At 43.1% G+C, this 18,614-nt stretch overlaps 2 protein-coding genes across 2 annotated transcripts in view; one reads left to right on the top strand and one right to left on the bottom strand.

The window, feature by feature from the left end:
* The first annotated feature begins 1,720 nt into the window (after positions 1 to 1,720).
* On the top strand, positions 1,721 to 3,199 carry LOC139460317 (ankyrin repeat, PH and SEC7 domain containing protein secG-like). Its single transcript, XM_071241808.1, has one exon. The coding sequence runs from the start codon at positions 1,856 to 1,858 to the stop codon at positions 3,197 to 3,199; it is 1,344 nt and encodes a 447-aa protein (XP_071097909.1). The 5' UTR covers positions 1,721 to 1,855.
* Positions 3,200 to 4,066: 867 nt separating this feature from the next.
* Positions 4,067 to 18,614, bottom strand: part of LOC139461138 (leucine-rich repeat-containing protein 71-like) — a 33,133-nt gene continuing 18,585 nt past the window's right edge. Inside the window, exons 10-17 of the mRNA XM_071242685.1 lie at positions 17,506 to 17,595; positions 15,745 to 15,957; positions 13,849 to 13,954; positions 12,896 to 12,931; positions 9,654 to 9,733; positions 6,285 to 6,399; positions 5,624 to 5,760; positions 4,067 to 4,731 (exon numbers count right to left, since the gene is read on the bottom strand). Of these exons, the coding sequence (XP_071098786.1) occupies positions 4,612 to 4,731; positions 5,624 to 5,760; positions 6,285 to 6,399; positions 9,654 to 9,733; positions 12,896 to 12,931; positions 13,849 to 13,954; positions 15,745 to 15,957; positions 17,506 to 17,595 (897 nt within the window). The 3' untranslated portion in view covers positions 4,067 to 4,611. The remainder of the gene's footprint in view (positions 4,732 to 5,623; positions 5,761 to 6,284; positions 6,400 to 9,653; positions 9,734 to 12,895; positions 12,932 to 13,848; positions 13,955 to 15,744; positions 15,958 to 17,505; positions 17,596 to 18,614) is intronic.

Here is an 18,614-nt window from a genome sequence, read left to right as displayed (position 1 = left end):
GGTAGACCACGAAGGACTGCCCGAAGAGCGGAAGGTCCGGGGTCGTTGTTACCTTGTCGGCATTAAAGGGCTAAAAAAAAGGACTGGTCGGCTCGGAGCGCGCGCGCACGCACGCACGCACGCACGCACGCACGAACACACACACACACACACACACACCAATCTTGGACGCGACGTCAAACCCCATTTCACCTCACCTCTTGAGGCAGTGTGATGACAGTAGGCTTGTGGCTGGAGAAGATAACGTGCACCACGATTTCATGGCGGCATTGCAAGAAAACGACGGATCGACATTCTCAATCATTCACGAAAAATAGAAACATTTCTCGCAGAAGGTAATCTATTCTAAATGTGTTCTGTTTAGTGATAAAGAATTGATTTAACTTGATGTGTAAATATCCAGCGCAAGTGTAATGTGTGATCTGAAAATCAGATCAGTGCCACTCGTGGCGTGTGAAACATATCACATATACACGACGACACGTGCAGATTAGGATAGTAAATATCTGGCTTTAAAAAAAGTTAATTACAACCCTAAGAAAATCAATATCGTTAGGAAAGTCGACAACCTTTGTTTACAGGCAGTGTTAGTTTGAATGTTGCTCGAGATTTGCATAATTTGTGAAGTTAAACAGATGCAGAATGAGATCGATGACTTGCATGGCAGTGTCACTGGAATTCCTGGTCTACCAATCACTTGATTGCCGGGTTTGTCTACAGGCCGCCGTAGGGTGTCAGGAGTACTGCTTTGCGGCGTCAGGCAACAAATACTTATTTCTTTATGCAAGTTGTGTGAATGGCGGGTGTTATCAGTAGGGCAGAACATGATTACCATTTTCGAGGACACCTGGCGTCCTCACTGATTTGTCTATTCATATAATTTTCACAGCTATTTTGCCCTTACGCCAAATGGTGTCTGTTTCGGCGGATATTCCAGACTGGTTATTCTCTTAGTATGACGTTTTATATTTACTAATTCCTGGGATCAGCGAGTGAATTTGGTTTGACGCTGAAGAGGTGACGAAGTGTGAGAGCAAAGGTGGTAGGATGGTATTTGCTTGAACAAACGGGTGTGGCGGTAGGCACCCCCAACACCTGTACCCAACCCTATGATATCCCACCCTCTCACCCACCCCACCCCATAAACCCAACACTCACCCACCCCATGAACCCACACTACCTCCATTCCATGCACCTACCCCCACCCCAACCCCTGACTCACCCTGCCAAAAAACACACCACTCACCCACACCCTACACTTAGCTCCATCCACTCCCTGACTCCACCCCACACACCCACCCCCATACACTGCACCTATCCCGCTCATCCACGCAACCCACCCATTCACTCAACACAACGTATGCCCTCGCCCCCATCTCCCGCACCTATCCCTACCCCATCCACTCACCCCCATCCCCTCCATCTACCCCCACCCACTCACTCACCCCAACAACTGCACTGACCTTCCGCTCATCTAGTATATTTGATGTTACAGCAATTTGTCTTTGTTCTTGATGCGAAATATTTTGTCAGTTTTAGTGACTATTATAAACTTATCAATGATCTGACTTGATCTAAACTAGCTAGTTTATCGCGATAGAACACTATAATACAACTCACGACTCTAAACACACAGTTGTCATTTCAGGCGATCCCCAATGCGAAATCCATCATGCTCTGTCAGGCTAGACGGAGTTACTTCCCTTGTTTACATCGAAGGCATTCCCCGTGACGCACTACATGCTGAGTGCATTGAAAATCATCTGCGGTGCGCTGTGCACTTTGTGAAACGAACAGCGTGATAGGACCCTGTGCGCTTACACGATGTCATGGCTATGCGGGTGGTGATTCTACGATGGGCGATGATAAGGTGAGCTCGGCAGATCCACTCACAGTGTGTAGAACAGTCAACTCACACATACAGAGTAATGGCTGCCTCGCTGATGTGTTGAGCTATATAGACAGTTACCAAGTCACACCCCTGACCTATAAACGGAACTGTGATGCGCGTGATCTGGATTCTCCAGTAGGTGTGGCAGCCCTTGCGGGACGAGCTGATGTTGTCAACGCTCTAATAGATCGGGGGTTTGCCGCTAACGAGAACTGTCGCACTGCCCTCGGGTATTCATGTACACCAATACACCTTGCATGCAAGATGGGCCACATCACCGTCGTCAAGTCGCTAGTCGAGGACCATGGAGTCAGCGTCAACATTAACGACGGTTGGGGCAACTCCCCTCTGTGTAGTGCCGTCAAATCTGGAAGCGCTGCTGTAGCTGGGTATCTGATAAAGAAAGGTGCTACATTAGATTTCCGGGAATTGTTTACAAAGTGCACGTATCTCCATTTTGTGGCCGACACAGAGAACATAGACGTGTGCAAGTGTCTGGTTGCACATGGGTGTGACGCCAACGCTCGTGACGTCACGGGATGCACACCTCTCCACGTCGCAGCGACGTCGGGCAACGTGGAGATGGCAAACATTCTCCTTGAAGCTTGTGCAAATATTAATGTGGTGGATAGTTTTAACCGTACGCCGTTTTTCAACGCGGCCGCGGAAGGGCGTATTGAAATGCTGAGGTTGCTGTTTTCACACGGTGCGGATCCGCGTGTCTGTGACGCCAACGGAACCTCCCCGCTCCTGACGGCGATAGAGTACTGCAGCAGTGACGTCAACACTGTTCGATACCTCCTTGTCGACGTCAACGCTAATCTCGGCTCACAGGGAAATTTGCGGGGTAAGACGCCCTTGTTGTTAGCGGTGCAACGGGGTCACGTGGACATCGTTTACATGATTATCAATACCGGATATGACGCGACGCAGAATGACATCACGTGGTGCAGTCACGTGGTTGGAAAAGGAGAGTCCGCTGCCAGGTTGGTTATGGAGTCAGCTTCTAAAACTCGAACGCTTCAGGATATTTGCTGTTTTAAAATCAGGCGTGTCCTCGGCGCACGCCTCGCCAAAGATGTCGACAGACTCGGTGTTCCGGAAGCTTATATTAAATTTATCAAGCTTGACCACGTGATGCCAACCTTTATTAAAAGGAGTGAAAGCTATGATATTTGTTTGTTGTTTAACAATGGACAGTTTTCAGGCTATATGACGACGTACTGTAAATACAGTGATTGTTTGTATGAGCACCGATCTTCACTGTCAGGCTACGATAACACACGATCCAAATTTCAACTTAATTGACGCATAATGCCGAACTGGAGTTGCTTCCCTTGCATTGCTTCAACCTCCCCTACACAGCTTTGTTCATCTGAGCTGTAAGCCCATTGGCTTAAGTTAGAAACGCATATGATATCCAGTATTGATCAAAGATACCTATTTCACGTAGTGTCATTAATCTTACGAAAAACTATTTATTCTATTTTCGTGTGTCTGCTTGTTTGCTTAACGCAGCGTACATTCCTGCAATATTCCATGTACATGTGTGTGATTGCGGCTTGTAAATATTTTAGTCAGGACCAGATAATCCAGTGACTAACATTTTCAGCAACGACCCACTTTAGTTCATTTTCAATTGTGCCAGTTTGGCAAGAAAACCTCAGATGTCTGACTACGATGACTCACAAAAAGTCCCGTAGGTTCGCAGTTACTACACTGTTCAAAGTGTGTATGGCGATATTGGGCAGAACATTGAGTCACAAAGCGTATTTCCAGTTTTAGGGACGCCTGACTTTGAAATTTGGGTTCTCTCTATAGCCGACTGTAGCGTTATATTAACAACGTTAGGCCAAAAAGCACAGGTGTTGCCAAACTTGGGGAAAACGTACTTTCTGTAAAGTCGGTACGTGACTAAGAAAGTGTTATCCCAAATATAACATTTGCTCTAAATGAAACTATACTTTGCAATAAAAGATTCATATACGTGCACACCTCCAGGACTCCGTTGCATCCAGAGCTGACACGCATTGATATGCTGTTCAAAGAGAAGTAAAACCAAACTCAGCCAATCGATAATTATTCAATTTCTTGTACAATATCTCATTGAGAACAACCCGTAGAAATGCTTATTGACAGGTATTTATTCTTTCAAACATGAAACCCAAACCGGAATTTACGCAATAAAATTTATTAAAATTCAACGTCAATAATGTTAGGATCGATTTAATTTCATCAACAGAAATAGAAATCATCAGAGGCAACGACGATCCGTCGAACATTCTCCATACACGTCGTCTTTTCTGTGTTCATAGTTTTTAAGACAATTGAAAAGCATTCAGTCTGATGTAGGGTAATAATTGCTGAAATCTTGCCATGCTCCGTTCAGAAGTGTTGGTTGGATACATTCTGAATTCCATACACAGGGTATAAGTCGCACGTGAATCAAATTTAAATTGCAACCGTATCACTAAGCTTAACATCCAATTGATATAAATTAACCTTGAAACTAAATTTGGGTTGGGAGAGGTTACTCGTCACACCTGCTACATCAGAAGAAGCAACGCTTGCGGGGATGGGTGGGTGGGTTTGTGTGGGGTGGGGTGGGGTAGAAGGACGTTATCGACCACTTCTACAATATGTGTCTTAGAAGCGGCAGAGATGGTGGTAGTGCTGTGGGGATGGGGGGTGGATGGTTGTTGCAGGGGGTCATCCATCATTTATTCTGTACCCCCGACTGAAGAAGCAGGTGTGGCTGGGGGTTTGTAAAATGGATGCTTTGTTGCCATCAAGTCGTTCAGTTTCTTCATCTCATCACTGTCAGGGGACATTTTGTTTTTCTGAAATTAAAATAATATATATTTTTAAATATATATTTCAGAACATTTTGAAATTTTGTGTAATCGATAGGCTGAGTGCGGGATTGAGGTTGTACGCTTCCCCTAGCAATTGTCCAGCGACATCCCGGCTGGTAGCACCAGAGATGGGCTTTACCCATTGTGCCCAGGGGAAATAGAACCTTCGTCGTGATGAGCTTTAATCACTAGGCTTACCGAATGGTCTTTGACATAACTGTCAAATTTTATTAAGGTAGTGGGTGAGTCGGATTTTACCCCTTCTCTGCGATATGCCAGCGATACCACTGTGGGAAACACCAGAGATTGGCTTTACCCATTGTACCCATAGGGAATAGAACCTTCGTCGTGATGAGCTTTAATCACTAGACTTACCGACTGGTCTTTGACATAACTGTCAAATTTTATAAAGGTAGTGGGTGAGTCGGATTTTACCCCTTCTCTGCGTTATGTTAGCGATATCGCGACGGGAAACACCATTAATGGAGTTCAGGCATTCTACCCATATTGGAATCGAACACGGACCTTCGGTATGACGCGCTTTGACCCTGGTCTGTATAACGCGATCTCAATCTCACACAGGGGGACACGGGTTACCCAGTCGTCTAAGGCGACGCGATTCGCTGTGCAGAGCTGCGTCCCTTGGGTACGCCAGAAACTTATGATTGTGGGTTCGAATCCTGGTTCGCCCCGATTATGATTCTGGGTTTGTCAGCACCATACCCGTGCTCGTGGGTTTCACCGAAGTGGTAAACGTCTAAGACCTGCATCACTACGGGCTTTTCTCTGTGATACACGCCGTGATATAACTGGAATAATGTAAACAGCGGCGTTAAACCCAACCCACTCACTCACTCACTCACTCAATCTCACATACATGGAGACAGATCCGCATAAGCCCCGTGCCAGTATTTTTGTTGTCAAGGGAGTAGATCTTCTTCTCTAGACTCAGGGTCGTCTGGTACTGCACAGCTTTGGTGAGCTCCATCACACCAACGTCAGAGATTCGGTTCCCTGAAAGACGCATTATTGGTTTAGAATTACCTAGTCACGTGTTGGGCTAGTGGGTTTTTGCTAACAGGTACCCACGTTGATCGGCGCTGCTACTGACGAGTGTCAATGTTTTACCACCAGAACGAAAGTTGATATAAAACTGTGATCCGTGGTTGGTTGTTTGGCTGGTTGGTTGTTTAACGCCGCACTCAGCAATATTCCAATTATATGACGGCGGTCTGTAAATAATCGAGTCTGGACCAGAAAATCCAGTGATTGATATCATGAGCATCGACCCACGCAATTGGGATCGATGACATGCATCAACCAAGTCAGCGAGCATGACCACCCGATCCCGTTAGTCGCCTTTTACGACAAGCATAGTCGCCATTTACGGCAAGCATTGGTTGCTTAAGATCTATTCTACCCCGGAATCTTCACGGGTCGTGATCCGTGGTACCTGGAGCTTCATTCACTTCTGGTGTTAATACTATTTACATTTATTAACTTTGCCAAAGCTTGGTAAAAGGGAAACAAGATCTTACTGGCAAGATTAAGATTGACCAGGATCCTGTTTCCGGACATCAGCAGGGTCTGCAACTCAGGAATATACTCAGCAGTCTCCATCAGCGGGTTGATGATCACCACAACTTCGGCTACCTGTTGACCAGGAACATGGACATGTGAGGGACAATTATAAGAATCATTGGTATCTCGGACACGTCGAAACCGATATACATAAGCCACGACAAGATCCACTGACGCCTGTAAACAGTGTACCCGATATATGTAAGCCACGACAAGATCCACTGACGTCTGTGAACAATGTACATGATATATATAAGCCACGACAATATCCACTGATGTCTGTGAACAATGTACAAGAAATATATAAGCCACGACAATATCCACTGATGTCTGTGAACAATGTACATGATATATATATAAGCCACGACAAGATCCACTGACGCCTGTGAACAATGTACAAGAAATATATAAGCCACGACAAGATCCACTGACGCCTGTGAACAATGTACATGATATATATATAAGCCACGACAAGATCCACTGACGTCTGTGAACAATGTACGCCGATATATATAAGCCACGACAATATCCACTGACGTCTGTGAACAATGTACATGATATATATAAGCCACGACAAGATCCACTGATGTCTGTGAACAATGTACGCCGATATATATAAGCCACGACAAGATCCACTGACGCCTGTGAACAATGTACATGATATATATAAGCCACGACAAGATCCACTGACGCCTGTGAACAATGTACATGATATATATAAGCCACGACAAGATCCACTGACGTCTGTCAACAATGTACATGATATATATAAGCCACGACAAGATCCACTGACGCCTGTGAACAATGTACATGATATATATAAGCCACGACAAGATCCACTGACGTCTGTCAACAATGTACGCCGATATATGTAAGCCACGACAATATCCACTGACGTCTGTCAACAATGTACATGATATATATAAGCCACGACAAGATCCACTGATGTCTGTGAACAATGTACGCCGATATATGTAAGCCACGACAAGATCCACTGACGCCTGTGAACAATGTACATGATATATATAAGCCACGACAAGATCCACTGACGTCTGTCAACAATGTACATGATATATATAAGCCACGACAAGATCCACTGACGCCTGTGAACAATGTACATGATATATATAAGCCACGACAAGATCCACTGACGTCTGTCAACAATGTACGCCGATATATGTAAGCCACGACAATATCCACTGTCGTCTGTGAACAACGTACGCCGATATATAAATAAACTACGACAAGATCCACTGACGTCTGTCAACAATGTACGCCGATATATAAATAAACTACGACAATATCCACTGACGTCTGTCAACAATGTGCGCCGATATATGTAAACCACAACAATATCCACTGACGCCTGTGAACAATGTACGCCGATATATGTAAGCCACGACAAGATCCACTGACGTCTGTGAACAATGTACGCCGATATATGTAAGCCACGACAAGATCCACTGACGCCTGTGAACAATGTACGCCGATATATGTAAGCCACGACAAGATCCACTGACGTCTGTGAACAATGTACGCCGATATATGTAAGCCACGACAAGATCCACTGACGCCTGTGAACAATGTACGCCGATATACGTAAGCCACGACAAGATCCACTGACGTCTGTGGACAATGTACGCCGATATATGTAAGCCACGACAAGATCCACTGACGCCTGTGAACAATGTACGCCGATATACGTAAGCCACGACAAGATCCACTGACGCCTGTGAACAATGTACGCCGATATATGTAAGCCGCGACAATATCCACTGACGCCTGTGAACAATGTACGCCGATATATGTAAGCCACGACAAGATCCACTGACGCCTGTGAACAATGTACGCCGATATACGTAAGCCACGACAAGATCCACTGACGTCTGTGAACAATGTACGCCGATATACGTAAGCCACGACAAGATCCACTGACGTCTGTGAACAATGTACGCCGATATATGTAAGCCACGACAAGATCCACTGACGTCTGTGAACAATGTACGCCGATATATGTAAGCCACGACAAGATCCACTGACGCCTGTGAACAATGTACCCGATATATGTAAGCCACGACAAGATCCACTGACGCCTGTGAACAATGTACGCCGATATATGTAAGCCACGACAAGATCCACTGACGCCTGTGAACAATGTACGCCGATATATGTAAGCCACGACAAGATCCACTGACGCCTGTGAACAATGCACGCCGATATATATAAGCCACGACAAGATCCACTGACGCCTGTGAACAATGTACGCCGATATATGTAAGCCACGACAAGATCCACTGACGACTGTGAACAATGTGCGCCGATATATATAAGCCACGACAAGATCCACTGACGTCTGTGAACAATGTACGCCGATATATGTCACGACAAGATCCACTGATGCCTGTGAACAATGTACCCGATATATGTGATCCACGACAAGATCTATATGTGCAGGGCACGGCATGTACACGGGTTTATACAGGGCATAACAAGGACCGCCTCCACCGTGGGCAGGTTGTGGATACGGTCACATACAGGAGGGTAAGGGGAACCCTGGTGTTTTGTCCATCAACACCTGGTTTCTCTTGCCAAGTGACAAGGAATTCAATATGACGTCACTACTATTGTTTTCCCACCAGGGCGATCGCAACCCTTACATGAAATTTCAACTATTGACACCGCATCACGTGTGAGTGAGTGAGTGAGTATGGTTTTACGCCGCTTTTAGCAATATTCCAGCAATATCACGGCGGGGGACACCACAAATAGGCTTCACACATTGTACCCATGTCGGGAATCGAACCCGGGTCTTCGGAAGTGACGAGCAAACGCTTAACCACTAGGTTACCCGACCGCCCCTTCCACCATGTATGTGTATTCCCTATTCCTCGAATTTCGTATCAGCGGGTTACGTGTGTGCGCTTGTTGTTGTCTCTTCTAAACTTTACTCGTGGAGGCTCCGGGGTTCGAACAGGTGCCCAGCATAGTCATTGATCTCTGGATTCAATGCAGGCCGAGATATACTGTGCAGCGTAAGACAATATGATATCTTAAGGTAGCCACATCTTATTATCGACGCACCTAATTACATAAGTACATTCCCACTACAAATGATAAAGTCGTTCCGTTTCTTCTGTACGCCAGTATATACAGTAAACTACGGTTAAAACGAACTCAAAGGGACTGCTATTTTTAGTTCGTTATAACCGTAGTTCGTTATAAGCATATATACAGCAATGGCCGGGACCTAAAAATAATTTCGTTATATCCGTCAGTTCGTTATAAGCGTGTTCGTTATAACCGTAGTTTACTGCACATGGTCTCACCTCGTTTCCTTGTGGTGTCAGCTTCCTTGTTCTGGATTTGTCACGTGTCCTTCCGGATGACTTTCCATCCCCTCCTGGAGCTGTAAATCAAAACGTGGCCACGTGGTCAGTATCATAACGGGGCTTCCTTGAAAACCTAACACTTGGTTACAAGTAAATACATGATTATGATTAGTTCGGATTTTCATAATAATAATCATCTACAATCTGATTCTGTGACCGCCCTGTCTCATTACATTAACATGTAATCTTGGTTAAAATACAAAACGCCACAAATAATACTTATCAGTTTCTGAAAATGATATACAGCATCAAGTATATAGACACTCAGTTATATAAAGTTAACGCTAAAATGTAATTGAAATGCCAAATTGGTTGTTATTCAACCTCCTGAACAATCACGATATTGTTAAACCACACAAATTGTGTATTTAATGAAAGCGAGAAAATGCATAAAATATCATATTATTAACAAATAAAAATATTTGAACAGACGTCTCTCCGATTCACTTCACCAGGTGAGCTAAGGTTTGGGAGCTGAAGCGAGTGAATGAATTTTTACGCTGCTGTGGAGACGATAAAAGTGTTACGAATGGGGTATTCGAGGCAATAGGTGTTTCTGACAAACACAATAATCGACCAATGACACTGTGAAATGGCTATGCAGCCCTAGTGACAGCATTTAAATTCAGTGCTTAACAATTTCTAAAATAGCTTGTGTTAAATGTAAGAAAGCCAAATGGTGCCAGTTTGGTAGCATACTTTTTTTCTAAATCGAAATTTCTCGCTATTTCAATTATTTGTTTATTTTCTCGAAATTTCGATTTTCTCTCGTTATTTCGAGTTTTTTTGTCTTAATTTCATATATTTTCTCGTTATTTCAAATTCATTTTAAAAACTCGAAATTTGGAATTTATTTTCTCGTTATTCAATTATTTTCTCTTTGCTTCGAGATTTTTTCTCGTTGCTTAACTTTCTTGTTTATCTAAAACACTTGAATTTAGAAAAAAATCACCTAATTTCAATTATTTTCTCGTAATTTCGAAGTTTTTAATTTAACTTGAAATAATCTAAATTATGAGAAAATAATTGAAATAGAAAGAAAAAATAAATACATTTCGAGCTTTTGACTTAAACTTGAAATAACGAGAAAAAACTTATAATTTCGAGAAAATATTTAAAATAAGATGTAATCGAAGCAACGAGATAATATTCGAAATTCAGAGCTTTTTAAATAAACTTGAAATAATGAGAAAATAATAGAAATTACGAGAAAAGAATTAAAGTAACGAAAAATAACTCGACATAACTCGAAATTTCAGGAAAATTATTAAAATGGATCGAATGAGAAATTTCGATTTGTGAAAAATAAAATTATGTTACCAAAGTGAAACCATTAGATTTTCGTACAAATGTGATAAAAATATATACAAAACAAAAAAATAAAAAAAGGTGACATAAAATGTCTACAACTATGAATACAATAAGAAAAATGAAGTTGCAAAGGTGAAGTACGATTATAATAGAATTAACCATGAACGCCATGAAGACACGTATAGGTGACATAAATATTTCAAATCTATTATATTGTCACTGTCGTCAACTGAACCCGGGGGCACGGGTGGCCAAGTCGTCTAAGGCGCCGCGATTCGCTGTGCACAGTTGCGTCCCTTGGGCACGCCAGAAACCTATGATTGTGAGTTTGAATCCCGGTATGCCCCGATTATGTTGATAGGTTTGTCAGCACCATACCCGTGCTCGTGGCTTTCACAGAAGTGGTAAACGCCTGAGACCTGCATCACTTTGGGCTTTCCTCCCACATTACGCTGACATGCCGTGATATAACTGGAATAATGTTAAAAGCGGTGTTAAACCCAACTCACTCACTCACTTACTCATCTGAACCCTCTACGAACAGTAAATTAATTATGGTGCAAAAAAATAAGATAAAGGTGTCTCAGCAGAAGAAGCATGTGTACATAAATCAATAAAATGCACTACCTCAAGACCAGGGTAAACAAGAGGCATTGTAGCTCACCTATCATCCTTCACAATACCCGCATGTCACAAGTTATGTAGGGATGCTATGACTATTTCGAGTCGGTATTGTAGCCAAGTGACACCACCATCTACCCGCAATGTCAGACATGTGTCAGATGCGGAATGGGAAGTGAAAGTGCAGGTTCACCCAAACGCAGTGGTCACCCACAGTAGTGTGAGGTTGTTCTCGGTATTGGACAGCTTCGCCCAAACGCAGCGGTCACCAACAGTAGTGAGTGCCTGCATGTGAGATCATAGACTGTGACGTGTAATCCGATTTCCATTGTAATCAGTCTCGTTGTTGTCTCTGTCTAGTAAACGTCTTGTGTTCGTACCTCTGTGTTGCATTTGATGTTGTTACTTTACTTGTTGTTTACCGCCGCACTCGGCAATATCCCAGCTATATGACGGAGGTCTTCAAAATAATCGAGTCTGGACCAGACAATCCAGTGATTGACATCATGAGCACCAATCCACGCAATTGGGATATGATGACATGCATCAACCATCAACGAAGTCAGCGAACCTGACCACCCGATCCCGTTAGTCGCCTCTTACGACAAGCACAGTCGCCTTTTACGGTAAGCAGGGGTTGCTGAAGACCTATTCTACCCCGGATCTCAACGGGTTTAGTCATTGTATGAGTTGGGTTTCATGCAGCTAAGTTCCAACGTATTTCAATACATTCATCTATTAAATGTATTCATAGATAAAAACACTAAATGTAGCTGCGGTTAAACTGAATCTATGTAACCCTGAAAACAAGTCTTGCGAAGACCCGTGAAGATCCGTGGAGATCCGTGAAGATCCGGGGTAGAAAGGTTCAACAACCCATGCTTGTCGTAAAACGCGACAAACGGGATCGGGTGGCCAGGCTCGCTGACTTGATTGATGCTCATGATGTCAATCACTGGATTGTCTGACTCAATTATTTACAGACCGCCGTCATATAGCTGGAATATTGCTTAGTGTTGCGTTAAACAATAAACAGACAAAACAAAACAAAAAGTCTTGCAAATGTGTTTGTGGAAACAAAATCAGGATTCGCTAAACCAATATACTTTGGCTCATAATGAACGATGAGGATGTCACATCAACCAGCGCCTGTGACACAGTTGATGATGCACAATGTATCTTACATACTATTAACTGATTTACTACTAAGCCAGTGAAGAAAACAGAAATATGTCATATTAACTCACGTTTCATCAGTCCTTTAATCAACGACTTAAACAATCCTAAATACAAACAGCATGATGTGAATTAGAAGTGGCTATTGTCAAAAGACATCCAATATCTGCCGGTGCTACCATGATAAGTGTTCCTATTACTGGCAACATCTGCACACAGGTAAGTATGTATTACGTATAAATACAGCTTACGATTAATATTAATATTGTTTAGTTTCTAGGTTAGCTATTGAGGGTTTATGCAGCATATGAAACTCAATCTCATTAAAATCAAATCAGTGACAGTCGGAATGTGTTTTCTAATCATGCAACCTCGAAAACGTTAACACGGGGTATTCCGAACAACAGTTACGGCCCGTACGACTGATTCCGCCAAAGTTATCGTCAGTCTCTCGCTTCCGTGGAATAAACATTTGAACGAAGGAGGCGTTGCACGGTACGTGGGAAGCACTGCCATATAATAGCAACCATATATTAGATATTCCGGAATGTTCAGTGTTCACTATTTTAGTCGAGAGCTGTGTCAACATATTTTTCAAGCGTAGTTTGAAATGGAAGTCGCCAGGTTGAAACGAGTGCAGTAAAGTTCGAGAAAGCTGCTTTCTAATTGGCTGATGTCGACTTCTCGTTCGTCGTTTCAGTCGTCGGTCAAAGTTTGCGAACGGTCGTTCTGACTTGACCCGTATTGGAATGTCCTCTTATCTTTGTTTAGCGGCAGCGAGAACGTAGATCAGATTTTAATGAGATTGTATGAAACTCAACAAAAAATACCAAATGTCAAAAAATGGTTTTGTTGTATTCTTCATGTGAATGATCAACATCTCAAAAAATAAGATTCATAATATCAGCTGCCCTCGACCTTGAGGCTTGTTCTACAGAATATCCTCTCCACGTACTTTACTAATACCACACCACACATATCAGTTAGTCTAGTAGACTAGGCAAACATCAGGGAACACGTGTACCTTTCTTCTGGGGAGGTTCCTTCTCCTGCACCTTCTCCTTCTCCTTCTCCTGCACCTTCTCCTTCCGCTGGGGGACTCTTTTCTCTTCCTCCCTGACCTTTGGCTCCTGAATAAGAAATTTGTAAATAGTGTACCCAGTGATAGGCATCTTCCCGAGACAAGCGTGTCCGCTAGCCAATATCAAAGCCTAGTTTCTACATCTTCTCGAGGCAAGCGTGTCCACTAGCCTATATCAAAGCCTAGTTTCTACATCTTCCTGAGGCAAGCGTGTCCACTAGCCAATATCAAAGCCTAGTTTCTACATCTTCCCGAGGCAAGCGTGTCCACTAGCCTATATCAAAGCCTTGTTTCTACCCTTGTCACCAAGGCCACTTTTCCTGGCACGACCCTGGCGTAGATCACGAGTTGTGCCCCTTGTAATGAAGTTGTGCCCCCTGATATCCAATCAGATCGCTGTTCTCATCTCGTATAGCTTCACAAATATGGCGACTACCATAGGCCACGATCTAGTCGATCAGATAACGAATAAAATTCGCGATTTCATCCCTGACACAAAAACATGGGCATCGTTGGGGAAGGTTAGAAGAGGAAAAAAGCACATTCGTGTCAACAAAGACGGGCAGCGGTAAATCAGTTTCATACGGATCTGTACCAGTCGTGGATGTTGATTTTGTGAAACGTTCTCTGAATGGACTCTCGATATGTGCGATGGTCCAAGCATATTTAGCACAGGAAATCGGGCTTGATGTGGCAAGGGTGGAAACAGGACTTTGAAAAATAAAAAGGCTAGTGGACGCTCTTGCCTCGGGTAGATGCGACATTGCGAAAAAATGGGGCCTATGCTTGTCGTAAGAGACGACGAACGGGATCGGGTGGTCAGGCTCGATGACTTGGTTGATGCTCATGATGTCAATCACTGGGTTGTCTTGTCCACACTTGTTTTTTTACAGCCCGCTGTCATATAGCTGGAATATTGCCAAACATCATCGGCCGACAGCTGAGAAAGGGTTAGATGCAGGTTAGATTAAGAATATCCCTACTCTCAACCAGTGGTCGGCTATTTTCAGCCGGTACATTGCTGGTTGTGACGTAAACAACATGAACTCACACAAACAATCAGCTTTAACCTGTATACGATAATGCATCATTGGGCAGTACGGATGGGAATGCACGTGGCTTAAGAGTAAGTGACTGAGTTGTGTTTAACGCCGCTTTTAACAGTATTCCAATTATATCACGGCATGTCAGCTTAATGTGTGAGGAAAGCCTGAAGTGATGCAGGTCTCAGACGTTTACCACTTCAGTGAAAGCCACGAGCACGGGTATGGTGCTGACAAACCTAGAAACATTTTTGGGCGAACCGGGATTCGAACCCACAATCATAGGTTTCTGGCATGCCCAAGAGACGCAACTGTGCACAGTGACACCTTAGACGACTTGGCCACCTATGGCCCCACGTGGCGTTTAGAAATACCACTCAGGACATCATCTGTTGTTCTGAATCCCATAACTAAAGTCGATTATATACTTCGATACATCCGGAGATTCTAGAGAAACGCCATCAGCAGACCATGATCCATTTGTGAGTGGTGAGTTTAACGCTGCTTGAACAGTAGTACGTTATGTCAAAGCGTGTCTGCTGTATCACAGCTTACACCGTTAAACTCATCCAGTCATTCGATGAACAGTAAACTACGGTTATAACGAACGCAAAGGAACCACTGATTTTAGTTCGGTATAACCGTAGTTCGTTATAAGCATTTAAACAGCAAACGGCCGGGACCAAAAATATGTTCGTTCTTTCCGTCAGTTCGTTATAAGCATGTTCGTTATAAACGTATTTACTGTATAACAGACAGACAATATGCAGTGATAACTCAACATCGTTTAACTTACCTTGGACCTTTTAGATGGAGTTTTGTCTCGCTTGGATTTGTCTTTCTCCGACTGAGAGTTGTCTTTCTTAGTTTTGTCCTTGTCCGATTGAGAGTTATCTCGCTTGGATTTGTCCTTGTCCGATTGAGAGTTGTCTCGCTTGGATTTGTCTCTTTCCGACTGGGAGTTGCTGCGGGCAGTTCCGGATCTGTCACCTCGGCGGCTGTTGGTTGACTGTGGAGATAACAAACTGGCAGTGGAGATGAACCATGTCTGACTGAAGTGAGGTGAGCTGAAATTGAGTTAACGTCGCGTCCAAGATTATTGCACTTATATAGCGACGTGCATGCACGTGTGTGTGTAGCTGCTTGTACTAGTCCGGACTGATGCCGATTTTTAGTGCTAGCTCACTGAGATACCATGCCACAGTTTAACATGAATACCCCACTCAGACACAGTATGCTGACTCCGAGCCGACCAGTCCTTGTTTTAGCCCCTTGATGCCGGGTAACAACAAGTACCATCTTTTAACGTCTTTTGGTATGACGCAATCGGGCATCGAGCCCCGGACCTTCCGCTCTCCGGGCAGACGCACTACCACAAGACCACGGAGGCGGTTTTCTGACGGCAGTACACCCAAAAGTCGTATCTAGGATCATGTTCTTATTTCTCATTTGTATAAGCACGAACACAAATCTTTGGCATGATATGGATTCGTACAATGGAGAATTTTGTATGTTTTTTTTATATTAAGGATTTTTTGTGTCCTGTTTGATCATGTGATGTGTATTGGCTGAAAACAAACCAATTTCGCTTTCTGGAGATTTCGGTTTTTAAAAACTACTTTTCAGGTGTGTTTTTGTTTGGTTGTAATAAAATATCAGCGTTTGGCCATGTTTGTTTATTCCTACCTCCGAGTAACCGTACATACATTATTTAATAGATTCTTTGCAGTTACACTGAACTGAGGGACAAATTAAAGTATACCGAGTTTTTTTATGTAATTTAAAATTGAAAGACGTGCTGTTATTATGTCTATTTAACCATCACTCATTCCTGCAACGGTTTGTGAACGTAATCTGTGGCTGGGTAATTTTGTGTTAAAATATATTGGTGTAATAAGACTGGAGAAAGAAATTAATTTTGACACATTCCATGTTAATATGTAAATTTGCATCAAATACAGCTATTTTATTGATTTTCAAAGATAACTGTCTTAGGTACCCATCAGCAGTTGTGTATGATGGCAATTGTATATATGTTTTAAAAAAATTAAATCAAATTATATTTTTTTTAAATAAAACAATGTAGAAGTATTCTTTGGGTGCTTGTTTGGATATAATATCACTTACTTAAGATATTTACAATTGAAAATAAAACATGATGAAATAGACTGAGAAGCATGGTTTCTTTTGCCTGTCAGTCTATATGTGTTTTGATCGCCTCCGTGGTCTAGTGGTAGAGCATCCGCCCGGGGAGCGGAAGGTCCGGGGTTCGATCACCAAAAGACGCTAAAGGATTGTGCTTGTTGTTACCCTGTCTGGCGCTCGGCATTAAGGGGTTCAAACAAGGACTGGTCGCTATATAAGTGCAATAATCTTGGACGCGACGTTAAACCCAATTTCACCTCACCTCATCTTTATGTGTTGTTGTCTCAGCGGCCTACCATTTTTGAATTTGGAAATAAAATTGTTATAAGATTTTACAAAAACATCATTCAGTGAAAACGCTGGCTGTCCTGGGAAACACTGTGTTTCTGTGTTGTGTTTCGTTGTTCCTTACGGGTTTGTTTCTCTCCGCCGCCTCTTTCTCTGAGATGAGCCGTCGCCGCTCCACCACCTCGTCGTGAGTCAGAGGAAACCGAGACAGAGCCTGCAACAGTCCCACATTCATCAGAGTCGTTGATTTAAGGAATACACGACGGTTGAGAGTTGTTTACGATAGAACAAAACACTGCAGGGAGAATAAACCATGAGGGGCGCAGCCCCATTGCTTTATTCTCCCTGCAGCGTTTTATTGTACGATAAACCACGAGTCGTTTATATTTTACATGAGATATCAACATGCTTCTTTAAGTGTACAAGCTTTAAAAATATTTACCCGTATTTAAATGATGATGACTCCCTCAATAGAACCCGAATTCGGAAATGTCGGACAAATCCATTTATTGCACAGGTGGCTATTTCCCGCTTATTCTCACAGTCCTCATGCAGATTATCTGTACCTTTTATCCCAGTTACGATTGTCACACCTCCCGCTATGGATACGATCGAAAGGCACTCCTCTCTCAAAAATAACGTCGTCCAGTGAACGACGTCATCAAGTTGCGAGCGCATGTTCGAATCTCCAGAAACTACGTCATGATTGAATAATGTTTTATCGTGAAAACAAACACTCCTCGTTCTTCATTGTTCTCTGCGATTTATCCAGGACTTATAATATTTCCAGAACTAGCATTGGCGTAGTCTGTCAGACCCAAGAGGAAAAAAAAATCCAACTTAAGTCTGGAATCATTTGGCAAGTCTAGGTTGCCTCAGCTTTAGACATAAATAATTGTTCTGGGTTCCATTTGGATTACATTTTGGATAAATGTTTAAATAAGATAACTTCATGTCTTGGGCTGAGTGTTAGTCTGTTGTACATATAATATAAACCTTGCCCGTGAAGACCCGGGGTAGAATAGGTCCTCAGCAACCCATGCTTGCCGTAAAAAGCAACTATGCTTGTCGTAAGAGGCGACTAACGGGATCGGGTGGTGAGGCTCGCTGACTTGGTTGATGTATGTCAATCACTGGGTTGTCTGGTCCAGACTCGATTATTTACAGACCGCCGTTATTTAGCTGGAGTGCGGCGTTAAACAACAAACAAAGAAAAAAACAAACAATGCTGTC

Source organism: Haliotis cracherodii, unplaced genomic scaffold (genome assembly GCF_022045235.1).
Source record: "Haliotis cracherodii isolate W230 unplaced genomic scaffold, xgHalCrac1.p SCAF_14, whole genome shotgun sequence".
Taxonomy (NCBI): domain Eukaryota; kingdom Metazoa; phylum Mollusca; class Gastropoda; order Lepetellida; family Haliotidae; genus Haliotis; species Haliotis cracherodii.
Note: the sequence above shows the minus strand (reverse complement) of the source record. Positions and strands in the feature narration are given on the sequence as shown.